Source organism: Lampris incognitus, chromosome 11, assembly GCF_029633865.1.
Source record: "Lampris incognitus isolate fLamInc1 chromosome 11, fLamInc1.hap2, whole genome shotgun sequence".
NCBI lineage: Eukaryota > Metazoa > Chordata > Actinopteri > Lampriformes > Lampridae > Lampris > Lampris incognitus.
The window spans coordinates 11,309,604-11,335,824 of NC_079221.1; the positions used below are offsets into that span (position 1 = coordinate 11,309,604).

The window sequence follows — 26,221 nt, forward strand, 5'->3', positions numbered from 1 at the left end:
GCAGCTTCCAAATCTATGTTTTGTATTTTGGCTCTTGTTTTCAGTTGAATCACGGATTGTACCTTTAAGGATTCCGGGGGGCGATATGAAGCCTGGGGGGAAGATTAGCGGGCGATATTATTTTCTGAGTATCCAGAGGAAAGACTGGGGGTTTTATTATCTGTTTGTTGAGGATTTTAAGTAACTTTTGGCGCCATTACCACTGGTGACCTGTGTGCTTAACTCGGCATTATGCATGGTGATTATACGACGTAGTGCTCTGAATTGTAAATTCCCACAATTATACAGCCCATTGTCTATTCATTATTTTGGAAATGAATCAGAAATTATGTAAAACTATCTCTGAAGAGGAAAGCGGCGTGTAATATGACTTGCCATATTGTTCATGCAATTCAAATACTTGCTTTTTCCTTTTCTTTTCTTTTTTTTCCACGAGAGTTGAAATTGATCAGATTTAAATGAAATCCGACTTGAATGTCACGTGGGATTACGATACATTTAGAAGACAAGCTGTGATAACTACACTAGATGTGCTGTGAGGTGAGAGCACTCAGGCAAAGAGTGTTTTCCAATTAACTTGAACCCCCCCCCCCAAGGTTAAATATACCGGGGTCCACACATGTCTGCTGTATGACTTTAACTTACCCCCCCCCCCATGACACCTCACCTGTCTGACCACAACAAAGAGTATTTAAGAAATGGAAACTGGATCAGAAACTGGCCCGGCTGTGTACTTCCTGTCCATCTGTTCCCTGATGCTGCTTCAGGTCTGTCCTCTCGGCCTGCGTGGTGGTGGGGGGGGGAGGACCAGCGGCCCTTTAAAACACAGGCCACTCATTACATAGAAATAACTGGGTAATTTAAATCCTTTGTGTCACGGGGATAAATAGTAATTATCTGTTAAACTTGAACGTAAGGTGAATATTGAGTGCGGTGCCATCTTTACTATGGTTACCGTGGCAACACCGCATTCAATAGTCACCTTTAACAGATAATTACTATTTATCCCTGTGACACAAAGGATTAAATGTGCTTGTTTGGGAGAGTGTGGTGTATGAGTTTATCCCCTACAGTGTTTGATGTATATTATATTTAACATGACATCATAACGACGAGGAGGCACACTAGCGATGTAGAGGAGACCCTATTTTACTCATATTATATATTCCTTATTTTGTTACCTTTCTGTTTTACTCATATATTACTCAGTATAGTACAGCTACATCTGTTTTATTTGCATATTAGTGGGTGAATTCTGCTTCATCACAAGTGACAACAGATAAATAGACGCGGGGGGCGTCGGAGTTTTGTGTGTTTCAGGAGTTGTGTCATTGCTTATGTTTATTCGTTTCTAATCTTTGATTCTGGTCCAAATTTCAGACTTCGGTTTCAATTGTGAGTCGCTCGTTTAGTCTTAAATTGTCAGGATGCTGGTTTTACTTCGGGCCTGCAGGTTTAGAAAGATGTCCGATCTTTTCACTCTGTGTGTGTGTGTGTGTGTGTGTGTGTGTGTGTGTGTGTGTGTGTGTGTGTGTGTGTGTGTGTTTAGATTTGTGTTTTCTTCTCAGAGGCTTGTTTAGATGGATATACAATGTGTCGTATTGTCGTATCGCAAGACATTCAGTACCAGAATTCTCTAGTGCCAATTCAGCATCCACCCACTGAACCCCCAGCATGCTTGGGGCTCATGTTGATTTTATTTTTTACTGTATTTTAGCAGATTACAGTTCACCTTTTTAGCCCGTTTGCTAAAAAGTGCTAATGTTTCTCAGTTTGTTTGACGTATTGTGTACAGGATGCAAACATGTGCACTGAGACCGACAGTTTGCCTCCTCTTTCTCCTCCTCGTCCTTTATTCTGTCATTCTCTGGACCTCTTAGCCTCCGGTCTCGCTATCTCCCCTCATCCACTATTCTCCTGTGCACCTCCTGCTCCCCACACCAGCCCACCGCTGAGCGCAGGTATTTGTTTAGGAATCTCTCGGTGGAAATTATACTCCATCTCCTGCGCTGCCTATCAACACACAATTATCATGGGCAATCATGCAGAACAGCGCAGAATTCAGCCGGGACTCCCACTCTGATGACATGACTGTCTGCAGGCCGCCTCTGAAACGACTCTGTTGCACACCTGCATTAAAACTCCCTCTCTCTCCCTCTCTCGCTGTCTCTCCCTCGCTCTCACTCTCTCGCTCTCTGTCTCTCTGTCACTCTGTCTCTCCCTCGCTGTCTCTCTCTTTCTCACTCTGTCTTTCTCTCACTGTCTCGCTCTCTGTCTCCGTCTTTCTCTCTCTTGCTCTCTCTTACCGTCTGTCTGTCTTTCTCTCCCTGTCTCTCTTGCTGTGTCTTTCTCTCACTGTCTCGCGCTCTGCCTCTGTCTTTCTCTCTCTCTTGCTCTCTCTCTGTCTCATCTTACTGTCTGTCTTTCTCTCTCTGTCTCTCTGTTACTGTCTGTCTTTCTCTCACTGTCTCGCTCTATCTCTGACTTTCTCTCTCTTGCTCTCTCTCTGTCTCTCTCTTACTGTCTGTCTTTCTCTCTCTGTCTCTCTCTGTCTCTGTCTTTCTCTCTCTCTTGCTCTCTCTCTGTCTCTCTCTTTCTCACTCTGTCTTTCTCTCACTGTCTCGCTCTCTGTCTCCGTCTTTCTCTCTCTTGCTCTCTCTTACCGTCTGTCTGTCTTTCTCTCCCTGTCTCTCTTGCTGTGTCTTTCTCTCACTGTCTCGCGCTCTGCCTCTGTCTTTCTCTCTCTCTTGCTCTCTCTCTGTCTCATCTTACTGTCTGTCTTTCTCACTCTGTCTCTGTCTTTCTCTCTCTTGCTCTCTCTCTCTCTCTCTTACTGTCTGTCTTTCTCTCACTGTCTCGCACTCTGTCTCTGTTTCTCTCTTTTGCCCTGTCTCTCTCTCACTGTCTGTCTTTCTCTCTCTGTCTCTCTCTTACTGTCTGTCTTTCTCTCTGTCTCACTCTCTCACTGTCTGTCTTTCTCTCTGTCTGTCTGCCTGTCTCTCTGTTTTTTAAAATGCAAGAGCCTTGACCCGCTTTTTAAAGTCTGGAGCATTTTCTTCCGGGAGTGTGGTGTGGTTTTAAGCGGGACGGCAGTGGTCTTTACCCAGCACAGTGGAAACGTCCAACTTCTTAGTTGGGGAAACAAAGCTCGCTGTTTGTAGAAGCAGAAACAGTAAACTAGTAAACGATTCTGATGGAGATGTTACCTCGTGGTTTGTGGGTCTGGTGAGGACCGGGGTGTGGGTTGATGTTAGACTCTGCAAACTGATGAGTGACGTGTGATTTGGAGCAGCAATAGTGTTACGTCAACATCCGCTCTGTGATAGATGGAGACGTACAGATACTATAGAGATGGAGAGATGGAGAGATGCATAGCTGTATAGATGGAGAGATGTAGAGATGTAGAGATGTACAGGTATATGGATGTAGAGATGTAGAGATGTACAGGTATATGGATGTAGAGATGTAGAGATGTAGAGATGTACAGGTATATGGATGTAGAGATGTAGAGATGTACAGGTATATGGATGTAGAGATGTAGAGATGTAGAGATGTACAGGTATATGGATGTAGAGATGTAGAGATGTACAGGTACATGGATGTAGAGATGTAGAGATGTACAGGTATATGGATGTAGAGATGTAGAGGTATATAGCTGTATAGATGGAGAGATGTAGAGATGTACAGGTATATGGATGTAGAGATGTAGAGGTATATAGCTGTATAGATGTAGAGATGTAGAGATGTACAGGTATATGGATGTAGAGATGTAGAGATGTACAGGTATATGGATGTAGAGATGTAGAGATGTACAGGTATATGGATGTAGAGATGTAGAGATGTACAGGTATATGGATGTAGAGATGTAGAGATGTACAGGTATATGGATGTAGAGATGTAGAGATGTACAGGTATATGGATGTAGAGATGTACAGGTATATGGATGTAGAGATGTAGAGGTATATAGCTGTATAGATGGAGAGATGTAGAGATGTACAGGTATATGGATGTAGAGATGTACAGGTATATGGATGTAGAGATGTAGAGGTATATAGCTGTATAGATGTAGAGATGTACAGGTATATGGATGTAGAGATGTAGAGATGTACAGGTATATGGATGTAGAGATGTAGAGATGTACAGGTATATGGATGTAGAGATGTAGAGATGTACAGGTATATGGATGTAGAGATGTAGAGATGTACAGGTATATGGATGTAGAGATGTAGAGATGTACAGGTATATGGATGTAGAGATGTAGAGATGTACAGGTACATGGATGTAGAGATGTATAAATGTATAGCTGTATAGATGTAGAGATGTAGAGTTGTACAGATGTACAGGTGTATAGATGTACAGATGTACAGGTGTATAGATGTAGAGATGTATAGAGAAGAAGAAAGCCACTTTATTTTGACATTGTATTCTTATAATAAATGTGTTCTCTGCGTTTAACCCATCCTATTGTATAGGAGCAGTGGGCAGCTGCAGCGCCCGGGGACCAACTCCAGGTCTTCTTTCCATTGCCTTGCTCAGGGGCACAGGCAGGAGTATTAACCCTAACATGCATGTCTTTCTGATGGTGGGAGGAAACCGGACCACCCGAAGGAAACCCACACAGACACGGGGAGAACATGCAACCTCCACACAGGAAGGACCTGGGACAGCCTGGGGTTCGAACCCAGGACCTTCTTGCGGTGAGGCAACAGTGCTCACCACTGGGCCACCGTGCCGCCCGGATGTCCAGATCTGTGACTGCTTAATCAGTTTGGTGGTTTAGTAATAATGGGTTGCTTGTTGTGCCTTTTCCTTTTTGTTTCGGATGATTGTTTTCTAGGTTTTTTTTAAATTTGTCTAATTATCTATCTAATATTAATATATAATTATCTAATTTAAGATTAATATATAAATATGATATTTCACTGTTACTTGTTTTATTCGAGTATTATTCGTTTCTTTGATTTACTTATCCGTGCATTGTTTTTTTCAGTAGATTTTGCTACGTGTAGTATTGGAATAGTGAGCATATGTTAAATAAAGGTTCTTTAAAAGTCAAGAAGCTCTCCCTGCCCCATCTCTCTCGCCTGTTTTCTGCCACTCTCTTTATCAGTTCCCCCTCTACGGCTCTGTCTGTCTCTCCACTGTCTGTCTGTCTGTCTCTCTCTCTCACACACACACACACACACACACACACACACACAGTACTCTCTCGCTTTGATTTGAGCGGAGGGGTGATTAAACTCTTTTCTAGCTCTTACTAGAATTTCATTTAAAACAGGAAGTCCTGGAGATAAGGAATCTCTCCCCCTCGCTCTCGGGGGAGACTCGGCCAACAGGCCTGCTCCGGTCTGAAAGGGGACAAATCCGAAGACTTCACGTGGCTCTGTGTGTCGACGTCTCCCCCGCGTGACTGGAGTGACCTGGGGCGACACACCTCGCCAGACCTCTCCGGGGGGTCGGCCTCCCTCCTCTCCTGCAGGGTGACGCACCGCAGCCCCTTCACCACAGAACAAGTCGTCTACAGATGGAAGATCAGCCTTTCCGAGTGATCAGTGCACGATATTGAGGATCTCCTTCCTGCTTTCTGAAAACACACACACACACACACACACACACACACACACACACACACACACACACACACCTTTTGTTTTTCCTCTATATGTGATAAGTCAGTATTATGGAGCTGGGAAGGCACCGCGTTGATGCAGACTCGGGAGAAATTGACAGTCCATTCTGATCCTGATCAAATGCTCCATTCATGAGTGAAATTGCCATCCGTCTGTCAGCCAAGGTGTGAATACCTTCATCTGCAGATCCTACCTCTGAAGCTGTGATTAAATGCATAACGCCACATGATAGACTCCACATAGACTCCAGATAAGCAAAATAGGAAATTTCTGCCCCCTATGGAGAAAGCTTAACGTGTTCGCCAAATAGGACAGCACTGCCCTCTTGTGGTTGCCCTGTGAACTTTGTGTGTTGCGGTGTGCGCCCGAAACCAAGGTAATTAGTGTGGTTTTTACACTCTGTGTTTCGACTTCCTCAGACTTTAATTAGTGAACAGACCACAGATGTTACAAGCTCAGAATACAGTCTTGGGTAATTTACACAAAAATTGGGATCTGATGATCCGGTTATACAAATTCAGAGTCCTAAACGGATCAGAAAAAAATGTAAAAACAACGAACAAAATCATGGCAGCTCCTGTAAAAAAAAAAATACATATTACAGATTTAGGGAGAAGAATTTCATCCATTCTACTTTCTGGACTGTTTACTGTTAACAAATTGAACAGACGTCTAATCAATCATTTAATTATTCATAACAGGAAAAACAGAGCCATGATAGCACCATTTTGTAAAAGGATTTTGAACCTCGAGGAACACACAAAGACGTAGAAACACTGCACAATCTTTACACATACACAGCAAACTGGCGGTGGGCTGACTTGGGCCGACTGCTTTGGCTCACAGCGGTTCCACACAAGCTATCCGTGCTTCATAAACTCACTTTAAAGGCTTTAGCGTTTTCGCACAAACTACAGGAGAGGGGAAGAAAAAAAAGAAAGAAGCAAAATGTTGGTTGTTAAGTAAAGTGGCAGCCGAGTCTCTTCACAGACCGTAAACCTCTACGACACATTTCAACGCAAGCAGCCGTAAAAATGTCCTGCGACCAACACCGATGCTCGCCATTTTATTCCTACTGGTTTTAGCATAACAGCAAACGCACACACGTCACATAATACAAACGCACCGTTTGACACCCAGGAGTCACCCTACCGGGGCGGTGCACCAGAAATGATCTGCGTCGTCTCAGATGGCGTCCTGCTCGCCACGCGGCACCTTTCAGCTTAGGTCGATATGAACGGTGGCTTAATTCGGGACGGGGTTTGGGGGGGGGGGGTGATTAAGTTGTGTCACAATGGGTGAATTTTTGACCCATTCACACCAGTTATACCACAGAGCTGCCTTTTGAGTTCCCTTCAAAGCCCCTCTGATACATGGCCGACAGGTTATGGAAGCGTAAATGGGCCAGGCGGTAAAAATATTAAGAGTCACAGAAGGCTGGAAGGCCTCACACGGTTGCCCCCTCACCCCCAACTCAGTGGTAGTGGATCCGGATCGAACGACCGATGAGGAGGAAGAGGAGGCCAGCCAGCAGGCAGAAGAAGATGCCGATGGGGGCGAGGATGAAGGAAAGACCGTAGCTGAGAGACAGCTGGAAGTGCGGACACACGGTGGCGCGCTGGTGGTCCACATAGAGATCCACCACATCCAGCACCTGGATCCAGAGCACGTACATCACCACCACACCCAGCAGGAACAGACCTGGTACAGAGACGAGGAGGAGGTCAGAGGTACAGAGACTCTCGTTCACAAAAGACAACACACTAGTTGTCCACAAAGGTACTGCGAGTGGACCATCAGTTTTTTTTATTATTATGATCCAAAAAAAAAAAAGAGGTTGCAAATGCAATCAACATATTTTATCTGCTTGAAATCACTTTTAAAATAATATAATTAATGTAAAAAGTACTTTTTTTTAAAAATTTCAAAGTTGTGTAATACAAAGGATATACATTTAAATCCAGTGTGTGCCTCTAATGGCTTTTTTTTTTTTGAGATCCTTTATTGATCCCCGCGGGGAAATTCTTTTGTATTTAACCCATCCTAGCTGTGTAGTGAGGAGCAGTGGGCAGCTGCAGCGCCCGGGGACCGACGCCGGTTCGTCTCGCCACGCCTCGGTCAGGGGCACAGACACGAGTATTAACCCTAACACGCATGTCTGTTGTTTTTTTTATTTTGATGGTGGGGGAAACCGGAGCACCTGGAGAAAGCCCACCGCAGACACGTGGAGAACATGCAAACTCCACACAGAGGATGACCTGGGATGACCCCCCAAGGCTGGACAACCCCGGGGTTCAAACCCAGGAGCTTCTTGCTGTGAGGCGACAGCGCTAACCACCGGGCCACCCTGTATGTATATGGACGTGGCAGTCTACTTGCACCTAATTTGCAAATACTATTTGCTGGTCATTTATCGCCTCACAGCAAGGAGGTCCTGGGTTCGAGCCCCGGGGTAGTCCAACCTTGGTGTTCGTCCCGGGTCGTCCTCTGTGTGGAGTTTGCATGTTCTTTCCGTGTCTGAGTGGGTTTCCTCCGGGTTCTCCGGTTTCCTCCCACAGTCCAAAGACATGTAGGTCACGTGGATCGGCCATACTAAATTGTCCCTAGGTGTGAGTGTGTGTGTGTGTGTGGGGGGGGGGGGCTGTTATGGACTGGTGGCCTGTCCAGGGTGTCTCCCCGCCTGCCGCCCAGTGACTGCTGGAATAGGCTCCAGCATCCCCATGACCCTGTGTAGGATAAGCGGTTTGGATAATGGATGGATGGATGGATGTTTTATATGGATGTGAATTATTCATCTGCGCTGCATCGGGCCCACAAGACGAGGTGATTTTCATTTGAACACTTGCCTCTGTTAATAAAATTAAAATGCTGCCATGAAACAAAGCAAAGCCCTCTTGCGTGGTGACAGTGCAGCAGTAATAAAAGGGGCCGACGGGCGGCAGATTTCGTCCTCTTTTCTGACGGGGCTGCAGGATTCTTAAATTTGGGGACCACTAGACTAAGACATTACTTTAAGTTGTGAAAACAAACATGTCGTCAATGAGTTACTAATTAAAGGTGCTGTTTGATTCCACGTGAATCCTGACCTCCACTGTCAGGATTCAATAGCAACAAGCCAAAGCAACAAACACGAACGCAAATTTAAAAAATGAAGGCAAGTTTGCCAACATCTGACAATTTCGACACCCTCACTGGTCTGTTTGCTGCAGCGTTGCCAGGGTGCGCCCAGGCTTTTAAACAAAATGAAATTACTGCATTTCTACAGGGCTTTTTTTAGTCCGAGGAGGAAACGACTGCATCACGTCACATTATGGGAATCAAACCACCAAAAAAAATTTTTTTTTACTACTTTATTAATCCCCGTGGGGCAATTCTTCCTCTGCATTTAACCCATCCTAGCTGTGTAGCTAGGAGCAGGGGGCGCCCACCGTGCAGCACCTGGGGGGGACCAACCCCAGTTCGTCTCGCCATGCCTCGGTCGGGGGCACAGGGGCACAGACAGGAGTATTAACCCTAACCTGCATGTCTTTTTGATGGTGGGGGGTGGGGGGGGGGACCGGAGCACCCGGAGAAACCCCACCGCAGACACAGGGAGAACATGCAAACTCCACACAGAGGATGACCTGGGATGACCTCCAAGGCTGGACGACCCCGGGGTTCGAACCCAGGACCTTCTTGCTGTGAGGCAATAGCGCTAACCACTGCGGCACCGTGCTTTCGGCCGTATCAGTGCTATGCTGAAGGCGTATGTTTTGGCAGGCAGGGCAACAAACAGCAACAAAAATAACTCAGCCAGCCCGGCTCTTGTTTGTGTGTGTGTGTGTGTGTGTGTGTGTGTCTGGGTGAAGGACAGGTGTAGTCTGCTTTGTCATTTACTCTTTTTCCCCAATCGGCACCACGCAGCACCCCCTGCTGACATTAGCTAGGCAGATTGTGTTTCAAGAGGGCTGAAATACGACACTCAACACCTTTAAGTATCTGAGAAGAGGAAATAAAACACTTCAATAAAAATCCTCACCGGCCGCCAGGAAGAGGCCGCCCCCTGCCTTGTACAGCTGGTGACTGGCGAACGGAGCGGCGCAGATGATGAGGAAGCCGCCGATCACCACAGCAGCTACACCAACCAGCATGAAGATGCTCCAGAAGCCTCTGTAGACTGGACCACAGAAACGTCAGTCAACATGATTGGCAGCCGCCGCATCACAGAGGAATGTAGACGTGCTGTGTGCGTGGAGGCAGAGTGTACACATTCAGGGGCACTTACTAATAGCGGAGTCGTAATCCGTGGTATTGTAGGACCGGTGGGACACTGGGAACGGGAAGAGGTATGCGTGCACGCATACTTTTGAATGTGGCTGATTTGCTGGAAGGAGAAAGACCGATTTAGACAGACTGTTAGGACATGATAGGACATAACTGAACACAACACAGTTACAGGCACCTAGTCAAATTAGCAGTTTATTAGAGGAAGTACAACAGGAATCCACATTATTTTTCTTTGTTCTATCCCAAAGATGTGCATCTGTGATGATTCACCGCTAACGAGTCAACCACAACACCAGACAGAAGCTATTAGACTCTATTACACAAGGCGAAAGGAAGGAGAGACGGCCATTTCCTGCTTCCAGTGTGGGACGACAGTGAAACGAATTCACTTTTTTAGCGGCCTCACCTAGTACCGGTGTGGGAAGATGGCGGCGCAAATTCACGTTTGCGGCGGCCTCACCCAGTACCGTCCATGCAGTGTCTCTGTTCATGTCTGCGTCTAAGTTTGTGACTTCGTTTGACGGCTGGGAGAGCCTGGTCTGCTGCGTCCTGTGGGCCCAGGGAGCTGTGCCCAAGGAGGAAACACCAAGGGTGGTCTGACAGGACGCGGAAGCGGGGCAGGCTAAGCTAACTGCTAGCCCATGCAGACCGGTGGTTCTGACAGTCATCCTGGCTGGCGTTCATTCCCTTGGCTAGTGATTTTTTTCTTTTAGTTTGGACATGTGTTAGTTTGGATATATGTATTGTAGTGTTTGGATATATGTATTGTAGTGTTTGGATCTATGTATTGTTGTAGTTTTGGGATATGTGTTTTTGTCTTTGTGTTGCGCCGCTGTGGGGAAACGATGTTTCGTTTCATTTCATGTGTGCAAGTACATGAAGAGAAAAGACAAAGTGTTCCTGCTTCCCGATCTACAATCTAATGACATTCTCACCTGGACTCAACACCAGGCGCGGATCTACGGGGTGGCAAGGGGTGGCAGCTGCCACCTCTGGGACACGGTCTTGCCACCCCAGGAAAAAATCTCTGGATCCACCTCTGCTCAAGACATAATAAACAAACCACTACTTCTAGTAATAAAAATTATAACAACAAAGTCAATAATAGAGTTATCTCTGTCTGTGTCTCTATCTGTCTGTCGGTTTGTCTGTCTCTCTTTTACACCTAGATCATCTGTCGTTTCTTCCCTCCGTTAGCCCTGTGAAATTCAGCAGGCCGCTGTTATCATCAGGGGCAGAAAAACATCACATGGCCGTCTCTCTGCAGTCATATGACAAGGTCCTACTACTATGATGCGATAAAGGTTTCATTTCCAGCCCATCATGAAAGAAAACGGAGGACATTACATTATAATCTGCAGTCAGGATAACTGCCAACATGTGACTCATGGAGACAAACCAGAAATAAAGACTGACCTGTTCCTCGTCCCCCCAGTCATCAAGTTCAAATGAGACGGGGACCAAGGAAAATCAAACTTCAGATAAACACTGGCTGCTCTTTTCTCGCGTCTAATCGGCAGGAATGTGCTCGATAACATGTACGTCTGGCAAAGCTGAGTTGGCTCATATACCTCCACTGGCTACAGCACACGTCTTCCTTTTGCTGCCTGCTACCCAGGCGGGCTGCAGCCTTGTCTTAAGCTGGGCGACACTGTACGACTCCGGCCCGATTTTAACGCCGACTTGGCCGTCATCGACTCGTTTTCGGGTCAGGCCGCATTTCCGCCTCATCGGCTGTCATTTGACGTGCAGTTTGAGGGGGGTTGTGACACCCAATGAACTGCCCCAAAACGATCAGTGATCCAGCTTTTGGACGATAGGATGGATTTCTGGCATGTCGGACATTTTGGTCGGCTATCCTTATTTTTATTTTTATTTTTTTTTTTTATTGAACACACATTAAAAGACCATACAAGAACTCAGAGAATATATACATATAATACAATGTAAACGTTATCAAAATCAATTAATTAATTTGAAAAAACAAAATAAAATATGGAGATCTATATATAAATATGTAATACAATAATATGTAAAAAAAATATAAAGATAGAAAGGACTTCAAAAATAAGAGGCATTAATCTAAACAACAAAAAATGAGATATATCCCTGCAAATCTTCCTTGCTATTTTACGAGTACATTTTTACTTTGAAACATTTATAAGCCAAAGGAGAGCTTACTATTTCTCCACTTACTGTAATGAATATGAACCATGTCAGAAATAGATGAGTTGAAATTATCAATATATTTAAAAAAAAAAGAAACGTCAGAATGTCATTTACCTTAAGTGATAATTATCCAAATTGGAAAGGCAGTTTATTTTCAAGAATAAAGGTGATGTGCAGAGCTGTAGCAACTACAGAGGTATAAAGTCAATCAGCCACAGCATGGAGATATGGGAAAGAGTAATAGAAGCTAGGTTAAGAGGAGAGGTGACGATTAGCGAGCAGCAGTATGGTTTCATGCCATGAAAGAGCACCACAGATGCAATGTTTTTTTTTTGAGAATGTTGATTGAGAAGTATAGAGAAGGTCAGAAGGAGATACATTGTGTCTTTGTAGATTTAGAGAAAGCATACGACAGGGTGCCGAGAGAGGAGGTGTGGTATCGTATGAGATAGTCGGGAGTGGCAGAGAAGTATGTAGGAGTGGTGCAGGGTATGTATGAGGGCAGTGTGACAGTGGTGAGGTGTGCGGTATGAATGATGGATGAGTTCAAGGTGGAGGTGGGATTACATCAAGGATCGGCTGTGAGCCTTATCTTGTTTGCAATGGTGATGGACAGGTTGACGGACGAGATCAGGCAGGAGTCTCCATGGACGATGATGTTCAGAAATGATATTGTGATCTGTAGTGAGAGTAGGGAGCAGGTTGAGGAGAGCCTGAAGAGGTGGAGGTGTGCATTGGAGAGAAGAGGAATGAAAGTCAGTAGAAACAAGATGGAACACATATGTGTGAATGAGAGGGAGGACAGTGGAATGGTGAGGATGCATGGAGGAGAGGTGACGAAGGTGGAGGAATTTAAATACTTGGGGTCAACTGTTCAAAGTAACGGGGAGTGTGGAAGAGAGATGAAGAAGAGAATGCAAGCAGGGTGGGGTGGGTGGAGAAGTGTGTCAGGAGTTATTTGTGACAGAAGGGTACCAGCAAGTGTTAAAGGGAAGGTTTACAAGATGGTTGTGAGACCTGCTATGTTGTATGGTTTGGAAACAGCGGCACTGATGAAAAGACAGGAGGTGGAGCTGGAGGTGGCAGAGCTGAAGATGCTAAGATTTTCACTGGGAGTGACAAAGAAGGACAGGATTAGGAACGATTATATAAGAGGAACAACTCTTGGATGGTTTGGAGGCAAAGCAAGAGAGGCAAGACTGAGATGGCTTGCACATGTGTGGAGGAGAGATGCTGAGTATATTGGGAGAAGGATGCTGAATATGGAGCTGCCAGGCAAGAGGAAAAGAGGAAGGCCAAAGAGGAGGTTTGTGGATGTGGTGAAGGAGGACATGCAGGTGGCTGATGTGACAGAGAACGATGCAGAGGACAGGAAGAGATGGAAACGGATGATACGCTGTGGCGACCCCTAACGGGAGCAGCCAAAAATAGTAGTAGTAGTAGTAGTAGATAATTTTCCAATTCTGAAGAATCTGTCTGTGAAAATATGACAACTTAATAGGAATCTTGCTTGCCTCAAAATCACACCCCCCCCCTTCGTTCTAATTGTATTCGGCCAATTACCCACTCTTCCGAGCCGTCCCGATCTCTGCTCCACCCCCTCTGCCGATCCGGGGAGGGCTGCAGACTACCACATGCCTCCTCTGATACATGTGGAGTCGCCAGCCGCTTCTTTTCACCTGACAGTGAGGAGTTTCACCAGGGGAACGTAGCGTGTGGGAGGATTATGCTATTCCCCCCAGTTCCCCCTCCCCCCTGAACCGGTGCCCCGACCGACCAGAGAAGGCGCTAGTGCAGCGAGCAGGACCATACCCACATCCAGCTTCCCCGCAGACACGGCCAATTGTGTCTGTAGGGACGCCCGACCAAGCCGGAGGTAACACGGGGATTCGAACCGAAGATCCCTGTGTTGGTAGGCAATGGAATAGACCACTACACTACCTGGACACCCCCCAACATCACATTTTAAAAGAAACTCAAACCCTCCTATTTTTTTAAACAAGCACCTTGGCATTTGAAACCACATGTGACAAATGTGCTTTCACCCATTTAATCTTAAAAGTTCCAAACATCAATTCAAAATCTAAAGCTTTGATACCATACTCATCAAACTCTTTATCGTTCCAATTTTAGTATATGTATTTACGAAGCAATACCAAACTCTTTATCTATTTGTGATCTTTTAATATAATGGGTTTTATTTTCCCATCAGAATTGGAAAATAACTGAGTTGGTTTTGTTAATATTATAGGAAGAGACACACGGGGTGATGAGGATGAATTAATTTGGAGAGAACCCTCTGCTTTAGATAAAATAACTACCAAAAACAGTAAGGTCCCTGGATAATCAATGACAGAGACTTCACGGTTAGAAATATTGATGTCTTCTCTTCTAATAACATTTCTAGACATCATTATTCCTAGATATTTCACTTCGGGTTCAACTCTAATTGAAGAAATAGTGGATTCTGCGCATGTGTGAATGGGAATTTACTTCTTTTTTATTATTATTATTATTTCATTTATTATTTCTTTATTTTATTACTTTATTGATCCCCGTGGGGAAATTTTTCCTCTGCATTTAACCCATCCTAGCTGTGTAGCCAGGAGCAGTGGGCAGCCGCCGTGCAGCACCCAGGGACCAAGTCCAGTTCGTCTTGCCATGCCTCGGTCAGGGGCACAGACAGGAGTATTAACCTATCATGCATGTCTTTTTGATGGTGGGGGAACCCAGTGCACCCGGAGAAAACCCTTGCAGACACGGGGGGAACATGCAAACTCCACACAGAAAGGACCTGGGATGACTCCCCAAGGTTGGACAACCCTGGGGTTCGAACCTAGGACCTTCTTGCTGTGAGGCGACAGCACTAACCACTGCACCACCGTGCCACCCTTAATAATAAGGGATAACCCTGATGCTTTGGAAAGTATCAAAATTGTATTTACGGCTTTATCTACCATGGATTTATTTCTCAAGAAAATGGATGTGTCATCTGTGAATTGACTAATATTTAATTCGTTGTTGTAAATTGTGATACCTTGTACTTCGGGATTGTTATTAATAAGCATTGCTAGTAATTGGTTGGTCAAAACAAATAATTTTGGAGAGATTGGGCATTCTTGACGAACACCATGTAGCACCTTGAACATCGGGGTCATTCCAGGTTTCAGGGATACCGAACTATATATATGTCAGAGTAAAACATCTTAATTACAAATAAAATGTTCTCCAAAACCCAAGAACTGTAACACTTCCAACAAAAGAGGATGTTCAACAGATAAAAATCAAGAAATAAAACAAAACTATCGGTATCACTTAAATCTTGATAATCGAGCATATCAAATATCAGCCTGATATTTCTACCCTTTATAAAGGCCAACTGACATTCATCGACTATTTGTGTCAAACCCTCATTTAATCGGCTTGCATAGACATGCCAATAATTAATCATTACAGTAATTTCATAATAAAGTTATTGGTCTCCAATTGTCCAATGACAGTTTATCTTTGTTGGGTTTTGCCAAGGATTAACCAGCTAGTCCAGGGAATTGAACCAGCAACCCTCCATTTACTGGTGAGCATCTGTTATGGCTAGGTTTTGGTCTGTGATACTCAACCACGTGTCTTGCAGAGTGTTTTACATGAGGCACTGTAGTAAAGTATTATTCGCCACTTTTGGCAGGAATCCAATTTCAGAAAAGTTAATGTAAATGTTTCTTATTCTATCAGGTTAAGGGACTAAGCAAAACCTGGTTAACACAGCTAGCTCTCTACTGGAGAAACCCGATTTCTTGGCCATGTATACCCTTAGTCCAGTTTCTTTAAGGTTTTTAGAACCAGGCAGAAATACAGATAAATGTCCACGTTGGCTCAGAGCAAATGCTTGTTCGAGGAGCGCATTACACCATCTCCTATTGGCAATAACCACTTGTAATGCAAAAGTGTTTCCTAAGGTTGTGATATGCAAATAGAACAACACTAAAGAAATTTAAAACTTCACAACAGTGTGCCTAGTAATGATGTTTGATCCTTTTTTTGCTGCAGGGAGAAGTAGGGGGATATCTGATTACTGATCAGTTGCGTGTAAACTGAGTTTTTAGAGTAATCAGATTAACATAACACCCGTGTAAACGTATTATCATGTTTCCTACTGTTTTTTTGTTGCCATGTAAACGTACTGATGGAGGGCTGTATGCATGCAGGTTTTCTATCCAGCCCAGCACTACATCAGCTGATGTCAGTCATCAGTTCTCCACTGTCTGGTTTAATGTGTGCTATTAGGTAAAATTCAACTGGTGTGGTGTTAGGTTGGAAAGAGAACCTACATACACTTGGCCCTCTATGGCACGTGGTTGAGTATCTCTAGTTTAGGTTAACTTCATGTGTCTATGTAGTTCTAGATGCTTTAGAATTTTACAGGACAACCTTTCAACTCCAAGTCTTATAGTCTTCGTCTAGGTCTCCATAAGGCATAGACACAAAGGCTTCGGACCAAAAAGGTCGGTCTATTAAATATCATTGGGTTGAGAAATGCATGTTTGATTCTCTTTTCTTCTCTGGCTGTTTTCTCAGAATCTGCACCTCATAAGGACAAATTGGGGGTGCTTTTCCTATTTTATATAAAATGTCTGTCATACATACTGAACCAGAGTTTCCACAGCAGGTTGTTGTCATCTACGTTGCCCCCAAAGGAACATTTCCAGAAGAAGCCCTCATGGTAGAAAGTGCTCATTTCCCCCATGTCCTCCGTCCCCATATCTTCATGCTGTGAAGAAGAGAGTCAATAAGTCAGCCTTCCTGCTACAAATGTCTTGATGCATGCTCAATAATCCAGGTAAGAAAATCAAAGAAGGTTGAATCAGTTCAGTTGGATACGTTTATTGACAGATACGTTTCATCCTTCAACTAAGTGACATCTTCAGTCTAAACTGACTGCAGGTATCCCCACCCCTTTAGACTGAAGCTGTCACTTAGTTGAGTGATGAAATGTATCTGTCAATAAACGTTGTATCCAGATGAACTGATTCAACCTTCTTTGATTCCTGCTACAAACACTTTTTAACTGACTTAAGATAGCTCTTAGTCTGTAGTGTTTTATGACATTATTACTTATTTCATAATCCTTAATATCTGAAACACGACCAAATGCCAAATAAACGGGTGTAAACACAATTGTGTAGGAGTCCTATGCTATTCTTTCACGTGACGCCTGGGAGGTCTCTTTGGGTCACGGAGGTCAGCTGTGTGTGTTATGAAGCCAAAATGTACATCTGCCAACTCAGGTCAAAGGTTGAGCTGAGCAAAGTGCCTTCATGTAGATTTGATGAGTCAGGCCAGAAGGTAGACTTGGAAAGTCCTCATTCAGCTGTTGTCACTTTTCTGGTCAAAAAGTCTTACAGGGATCTGATGAACTCATGAAGGGCTGGTTTGTAGAGTATAAGATGAGACTGTGTTGTACTTTGCAACCAATCTTCATACCTTGGACTGGATTGTTGGACTAGACTGTCTGGTTCATGGTAGAGACAGAAAAAAAATTATGCCTGTTTTTTCCTTTTCTTTTTACATTTTACATTCTGATTTTGTCATTTAGCATACGTCTTTATCCAAAGCAACTTGCAAATGGGCCAGCAGTTAGCAAATACATGTTTATGTCAACCTACAGGTGCAGTAGAGTCAGTTTTAGAGAGTCCGTTTTATTGGCCCAATGATCACATACAAGGAATTTGACTTGGTGCATTAATTTCAGATCACATAATATATATAAACGTGCACAGAAAGATAAGAGAAGTGTAAATACAAAGAGCGCTCACTCATGGGCAGTTTGTTCCTTAGGGCAGTTGAGCGAGGCACCACCAAAGGGGGAAAGGGAGGGAATTTCCTATCACATTCTATTACAGTGCTACGCTAGCTGTGACTGTTCTAGACAGTTTGTCCTGCCACTGAATATCATAGTCCAATCAGCGTCAAGTCTCGTTCTGTGGAGTACCGCCCCTTTCAGGGGATTTCAGTCTGGTTGAAAATTGCCCAGATCGTTCTGATGGACTTTCATGTTAAAGCAATTTTTTTTCAAACTGCAGGTACTGCAATGACATCTCTATGGGTTCCGGGTGGGCTTGTACTAAAGCGTTTTCATATCTAACCTGGTGTAGGGATCACTGGGGCAGCTAGCGATCCAGTCACATTCAAGGTCAACAAGGCTAACGTTACCTCAGCTCAGAGGAACTCGATCATGTCATTAAGGCAAATAACATTCAGTCGCTGTAGAAATCAAGATAAATTGGCAACTAAAGAATTAGGACCACCCAGACCAAATTTAAACATCAAGCAAGTATCTACAAAGGGGGGAAAATCATCTAACCAGGGACTTTCACAACTAGCTATAAAATAAATTTTCTAGATTTGCTGAACCTAAAATAAAATGTTATCTGATGAAGACTGAATCAGTTTATTGTTAGAGTGAAGCCTTTCCTCAATTTTATTTGATTAATGGTAAAGCAGGTCTCTCTCTCTTCACATTCAAAGGTATTTGTGAGGGCAAACTGATAGATGACAATTGATGTGTTGATAGTTGTTGTTGATTGTATTGTTGTATTCTGTAAATTGTGTAAACACAACATCTATTGCACATTATCCGTCTTGGGAGAGAGATCCCTCCTCTGTTGCTCTCCCTGAGGTTTCTCCCTGTTAAAGGCTTTTTTTTAGGGAGTTGTTCCTTATCTGATGTGAGGGCCTAAGGGCAGGATATTGTGTTGCTGTAAAGCTCCCTGAGGCCAATTTGTAATTTGTGATATTGGGCTATACAACTAAAACTGACTTGACTTGACTTGACTTGATGACCACAGTGGATTGTTCAGTCATTGTAGAGCAGAAATAATTTTATTCAAAACATCTACAATGAAATCCTGGATGTAGCTGTACACAAATACTGAACAGCAGGCTTTCCCAATTAGGTTTCTCCAAGGGCCAAATTATGACATGCATATCAAGCCAAGGACCAAAACGTCCAGGGATTTTTTTTCCCCCTGTTGTGCCAGAAAAGTTGTTTTATGTGCAGATGTTGTTGTTGCTGCTATTACAATTATTATTATTATTGTCCAGCCATCCATTATCTTAACCGCTTATCCTGCTCTCAGGGTCGTGGGGATGCTGGAGCCTATCCCAGCAGTCATTGGGCGGCAGGCAGGGAGACACCCTGGACAGGCCACCAGGCCATCACAGGGCCCACGCCCACACACACACACACACACACACACACACATTCACACCTAGGGACAATTTGGTATGGCCGATTCACCTGACCTACATGTCTTCCGGCTGTGGGAGGAAACTGGAGCACCCGGAGGAAACCCATGCAGACACGGAAAGAACATGCAAACTCCACACAGAGGATGACCCGGGATGACCCACCAAGGTTGGACTACCCCGGGGCTCGAACCCAGGACCTTCTTGCTGTGAGGCGAGACCATGCTAGCCACTGCGCCACTGTGCCGCCTATTATTATTATTGTCATTATTATTATTATCATTAATATTATTATTATTAGCAGGAATGATAGTAGTAGTAGCAGTAATTTAGGCCTGGAATTCTAAAAGCCCGTGTTGGGGGTCACACAAGAAAACAAAATGAATGCACTCTTGAAACAAAATAACTTCCAAACCAACTATTTAATTATGGACAAATGGACAAAAATATATGGATGTTTATTCACCAACCAGTGAGAGAAGTGAGAGCGTCGGGATGAGGTAATCCTACTGATATCGGGCCTGTATTCTGTTGTGGCAAGGCTGAGGCACTGACCAAGATGTCCGCTGGAGAGTCTGTTTCTTTCCTGGTTCTTGATCGAGTTCATTGAAGGAAACAATGACTCACATACATACGTGGAGGGGAAATTGTGAGTAGCAGCATTGCAATAGCTCTCATGTTTTTGAATCAAGCTTGGGGAACCACGCTGATCCAAAAGTCACTCACCCAAACATCCTTGTGTTGTGCTTTGAGCAAAGCAGATATTGCCATCTCCAGGACCTCCATCTGAAGAGTTGCCTCATCTATGGACGGTACTAGCCTTCTGCCCGCCGCAGTCCACTGGCCATCAGCCGAAACAGAGAACAGCTGTCTCAGGAAGAGAAGGATGTCCCTGAGAGTTTAGGGGAGCTTTCAAATCATTCGTTGAAGTTTTCTGCCAGGCCCATCATGAAATCCTTCATCGCTGGATCTTCCAGCATTTCGCTCTTCTTGCAATGCTCCCACAGATGTGGTAAGTCCAACTTTCTCCCATGAATGTCTCTCTCCAACAGGTTCACCTTTGACCGGAAAGCTTCAACTGCCTCGTACACATCCGCACCAGTGTGATTCTTGCCTTGTAATTGCAGATTAAGGTGATTTAGATGAGATATGATGTCACACAAAAAATACATGTGCCATCACCTTATTGTCACTTAAAAACCTCTGATATTCTTGGGCTTTTTGGCTCTGCAGTCCAGATAAAAATTATACAAGCTCATTGCACAGGTCGCACACCCTCTCCAATACACGGCCTTTCCTCCAGTAATGTTCTGAAAAGGTGATGTTGCAGACTAGAACTCTTGTGAATGAAATTTACCAGTCTCGTCACAGTATCCATCGCCTCTTTCATTTCCCCACACAGTTTAGTGCACAACAATAATTTGTGAATAATGCAATGAAATCCTATGAGTGCTGAGTTAACAGCGGTAAGACCAGGCCCGGGTGTTGTCTCATCCCGAAATGTCTTCCCATCAAAAAAACTTGTGAACACAGATAGCTGTTCCATAGCGGTTCGGTCACAGGACGAGTCTATGGCTAGTGGTATGGCTTCTGCTTTCTTCAAATCAGTGAGTAGATTGGAAAAGCACTCCTCTTCTAAAAGATCTACTCTTCTCGTTGCCGTGTTAGCCGACAACGGCAACTGCTTTACTAGCTCCACAACCGTCTTCTTGTTTTTCTCATCATGACTTAAAACTTCGTCAACCATATCAATTGCATATGTTTTAATCAACTCAGCATCAGTGAATGGCTTCTTAGCTTCAGCAAGGTTCCATGAAACATGTAATGATGCAGCTGTTGTGTCGCTCTCTTGTGCCGATGTTGATTTACAGAAAGTAGAAACGTAGTGCTTGTATTATATCATATTTGCTATTTTTTGTTTGTGAGTATCTGATATTGTAGGGTAACAAAAAAAAACTGTACAATACAATGTGACAATGTCAAATTAGCTAGCTGACTTAAGTTAATTTACCCATTGAACTGGTCACCTTAGCCATCATTGCAACAATTGACCCCCCCCCCCCCCGAGAGATCTGGCAGGAGCCGCCACTGTATTAAGATATCCGAAACTATAAGTATAGAGTATTAGTGCAGATCTAAGTATGAGTAATAATAGAGTTGTCAAAAAATAGGGGTTTGCTATAAGTAGGCTATGATAAGACCGGTTACTGTGTGGCACGATGCTTGTGGTGTTGCAACAATAGCAAATAATATTGCATGGATCCTGTTGCATAGGCTGAAATCTTGTTCCAAAGAGCACTGAACAGATGTAATTATAGCCAAAAGACTATGTGAGTAATAGGGTATTTCAATGCCACGAACCGATATTAGTCATACTTAGAGACCTATGGATCTATGGATTAAGGTAGGCCTTGAGAAGTAACGTTTTTAGCCCTTTCTTGAGTGAATTAAGTGAGCCTGCAGTCTTGATAGAAGATGGGAGTTCATTCCACCATTTTGGAGCCAGGTGAGGAAAAAAATTTGCAATTTAAATACCCATCAGTCTTGTTTTCATTAACAATCTTAATGAACGAAATGAAAGCCACTTTATTCAACATTGTATTCTTATAATGAATGTGTTCTCTGCATTTAACCCATCCTAATGTACAGGAGCAGTGGGCAGCTGCTGCGCCTGGGGACCAACTTCAGTTCTTCTTTCCATTGCCTTGGTCAGGGACACAGACAGGAGTATTAACCCTAACATGCATGTCTTTGTGATGGTGGGAGGAAACCGGAGCACCCGGAGGAAACCCACACAGACACGGGGAGAACATGCAAACTCCACACCGAAAGGACCTGGGACGGCCCGGGGTTCAAACCCAGGACCTTCTTGCTGTGAGGCAACAGTTCTATCCACTGGGACTGGGCCACTGATCCTGAAAAACCCAATTAGATCCTTAAGGATTAATACATCTGCCTTCTAACTGGATGCGGTATATTCAGCCAGGGTGTGTCCTTCTCTACTTATTGCTCTGATTCTAGTGCATTACTATGTTCGTATTATATGATGCCGCTTTGATGTCATAGGGTTGGTATCATGTCTAGATTCCAGTATAATTACTAGTATGAAAAGAGAGATATGTTCTAGTAGGTGATATTTAATATTGCACCACAGAGACGACTGGTGTTTACAAGTCTATCACCGGGCCATATGGTATGTCTCCATCACCGCATAGCTGCACATAAACTACAGTGAACAGTGTCTGATTTCATGGGAAGCTCTTAGGGGACGCCTCTCCTCCCTTAAGTTCAAGTCCTAAAAGTATAGTTGGACTGTTGACAAACAGATACCAAAATAGATCACAGCTCACGGCTTAAATTTGTTTTTGAGTTTATAGTGGGATCCACCCTTGAAAAAATACTATTGCAGTCATTTGATGAAAAGGCAATGCAAATTTCTACCACATCTTACACCAACTTGGCGACACCAAACTCCCTGTCACAAGCAGATCTGTCAATCAAAACCAAATGGTCCAAAACATTAAAAAGATGACTAAACCACATTCTCTCCTCATATCACAAGCATAACCTCTCTCAAAGACCACCTATTCATTGTCTACACCTGCTTAAACCAACTCAGGGTCACAGGGGTCTGTAGTCCATCCCAGCATTCACTGGGGTGGAAGGCGAGGAGACACCCTGGACCTAGACAGGCCACCAGTCCATCACACGGCCAAAACACAAAGTCAGACCTATGGACAATTTAGAGTCTCCAATTGATCTAACATGCACGTCTTTGGATTGGTGGACAGAACCAGAGTACTCAGATAAAAAGCCCGCATTAACACACGGAGAACATGCAAACTCAACACGGAATGGCTGGGCTCAACCTGTCAAAGTCTTCTTCCAAATATCCACCAGTTCTCTATCTTAAGACACATCATATGTTCACCTGCAGCAGCGGCATCATGGTATGGAAGCTCAGAATGACCTACATTAAAATAGAAATCCACTCCCGTAGCTGCAAATTTATTTTCACGTTGCGATAAAATGCCAATTCAATTACAATAGTTTAGTTTGCATTTGAGGGCTACGTATGTATGCGGGTTTTCATCCCAACCCAAAACTACACCAGACGATTTAACTATTTATTTCTCTTCTTCTCGGCTGAAGGTGTATTAGTCAGTGACATCAGCTTGTGTAGTTTTGGGTCATAAAGAATAAGCTGCACACACGTGGCCCTCCATGACATGGATGGACACACTGCTGACCTCCAGGATTCACCGCGGTGCTGCTTGAACTCTGTCTTGCTCACCTTTATGACGATGCCATCCAGCCCTGTAGATTCGTTGAGTTTTGGGCCACAGGTCTCGGAGGCCAGGAGCCAGTAATCTGTTCCAAAAGACAGGAGGACGAATACGGCGGCGAGCGCCCCAAAAAGCCCCGCAAAACACAGAGCAATGCTCAGCTTCATGACTTCAGGACTAACCGGTCACCCAGTCGTTGAATAAAAGACTCACTGACTCAGTTTCCTCAACTACTGTCTGAACAGGTGACTAGTAAAGAAAAAAAAAAGAACAAAGATAAATTACAAATATCATTCACAATATCTCTTCTTGTACTGTATATCCAAAATTCAGCGGGTCCTTATGAGGTCCGGTAGGGTTATCGTGGGGGTTCTTGTCCCAGCTGCGACTCTCGTCCCTCAGACAGTGTGTGTTGATGAGGACAGGGAGGTGCACATGACTCTGTGGGATCGCAGAGGAGTTTGGAGTCGTCCCCCCACCCCACCTCACACCCAGGGGCTATTTCTGTGGCCTGATTGAAGGTGCCTGCTGCCCCTTCTTGCTTCGACGGTCATGAGAATGGTGTGGTGGTAGTGCTGTGTGTGTGTTTGTGTGTGTGTGTGTGTGTGGGGGGGGGGGTTGGAGAGCTTGACGGGAGACGATCAACACCAAAATAACCACTGGCAACTGGACCCCTGATTTATACACAGGAATGTCGGGGAGTGGTGAGATTGGAAAGACTAAGGGAGAGGTATGACACCCTTTCCAGTCACACACATGCACACATACACACACACGCACACACACACGCACACACACACACACACACACACACACACACACACACACACACACACACACACGCCATAAATTGATATTTCCCTTGGCAAGGTCTATAGAAGAAAGTGTGGGGGAGGTCGTACCTCCATAAGATTCTCGACTGTCATCTGACTCCCTGAGAACACAGACAAGGATGAAATAGAGTCACTAATACTACTGATACTATTCCTAATACTACTGGTACTATTCCTAATACTACTGGTACTATTCCTAATACTATTGATACTATTCCTAATACTGCTGATACTGAGAAGGAATATAACTACTACTCTTACTACTACTACTGCTATTACCCTCCACCACTACTACTACGACAACAACAAAGTACTATGACTACTACCAATACTACTACTTCTAATACTGCTACGATACAACTGCTACTACAACCACTATAACTTCTACTGTTACTACTTTTGTTACTTCTACAACTACTACCACTACTATTAGTACAACAACGTCTACTATTAGTTCTATGACTACAACCACTACTACTACTACTGTCAATACTGGTACAGCTTCTACTACTTATGATAATAATTATACTGCTGATACTGGTAATAATCTTATTTTGCCTTTACTCATTCTCAGCATCTTGTAATATACAAGAATATGGATATCATACATCATAAAGTATGTGGTGCAGTATCATAAACAGTAGAACTCTTTTGCATGAAGGATCACAAATGAGCTTTTTCGGTTCCTGCTTGTTTGAGTATGTGCTGAGATGAGCTAGCGGATTGTTAGCATCCAAGGGGGACATTTAGCATGGTGCCCTCACTGAAACATGGGCTAATTAACAGACTGATGTGACTGGGATCAAAGTCAGCCAAACTCTTGCTTCTCACTCTCAGTTCCACCTGGCGGCCTGTCCCGGGTGTCTCCCCGCCTGTCGCCCAATGACTGCTGGGATAGGCTCCAGATTCCCCGCGACCCTGAGAGCAGGATAAGCGGTACGGAAAATGGATGGATGGATGGATGGATGGATGGATGGATGGATGGATGGATGGATGGACGGATGTGTTGTGTGTGTGTGTGTGTGTGTGTGTGTGTGTGTGTGTGTGTGTGTGTGTGTGTGTGTGTGTGTGTGTGTGTGTGTACGTGCATGTGCATGTGCATGTGCATGTGTGTGCATGGGAGTATGTGCATGCCTTAGTGAGGGTACATTTTTCTGTGTGTGTGTGTACGTGTGTGTGTGTAGTTATGCAACAGTGTTCATGTTAATAAGTCCTAAAATACCATCATAAACAGCTGCTATTGAATATAGATTGTAAATAATCTTGTGACACTTGTGACAGCCATCAGTGACATTTGAAATGTTCTGGATTGCTTTCCTTTCTAACTCAATGGCCAGGTTTTTTTTTTCTTCCAGTAACCGAATTACCATCATTCCATCACATCTACTTACGTCTCTTTATAGGCCGATAAGGTAAAGTAAGGTCATTCATTTCTCAAAGTGCCTTGCACCAGGGCGCCTCCGTAGCCAAATGGTTACAGTGCATGTGCATGGTTGCAACCGTCGCCGCTTTGATTCCGGCCGGCAACCTTTGTTCCATGTCTTATACCTCTCTCTCGCCCCCATTTCCTGTCTGCCTCTTCACTATCACTATCTAATAAAGGTAAAACTGCCCAAAAAATAATCCTTTAAGGTCCAAAAAAACAAAAACACATGTCATGCAACAAAAGATGCCCAGTCTGCATGGGCTTACAAGACCTGCAAAACATAACAAACAAGAGCGATAACATAATGAGCGCAAAAGAACAAATATAATACACCTCCATACATGTCAAACAACATCAGATCAAATATGA

At 44.1% G+C, this 26,221-nt stretch overlaps 1 protein-coding gene across 3 annotated transcripts; it reads right to left on the minus strand.

Moving 5' to 3' along the window:
* Positions 1-6,040: 6,040 nt before the first annotated feature.
* tmem182a (transmembrane protein 182a) lies at positions 6,041-24,089 on the minus strand. 3 transcript variants are annotated; one of them, XM_056290042.1, is made up of 5 exons: positions 23,602-24,089; positions 16,707-16,809; positions 9,895-9,993; positions 9,649-9,786; positions 7,105-7,331 (listed from the first exon to the last, which is right to left on the minus strand). In XM_056290042.1, exons 1-5 carry the CDS (start codon positions 23,758-23,760, stop codon positions 7,105-7,107), a joined length of 726 nt encoding a protein of 241 aa, XP_056146017.1. In that variant the 5' UTR covers positions 23,761-24,089. The 3 variants fall into 3 exon arrangements, 2 of the variants coding, with proteins under 2 accessions (XP_056146017.1, XP_056146016.1); XM_056290041.1 differs by having other exon boundaries at positions 16,707-16,830; XR_008811026.1 differs by lacking the exons at positions 7,105-7,331; positions 9,649-9,786; positions 9,895-9,993; positions 23,602-24,089 and adding an exon at positions 6,041-6,541 and having other exon boundaries at positions 16,707-16,820.
* Positions 24,090-26,221: the final 2,132 nt, after the last annotated feature.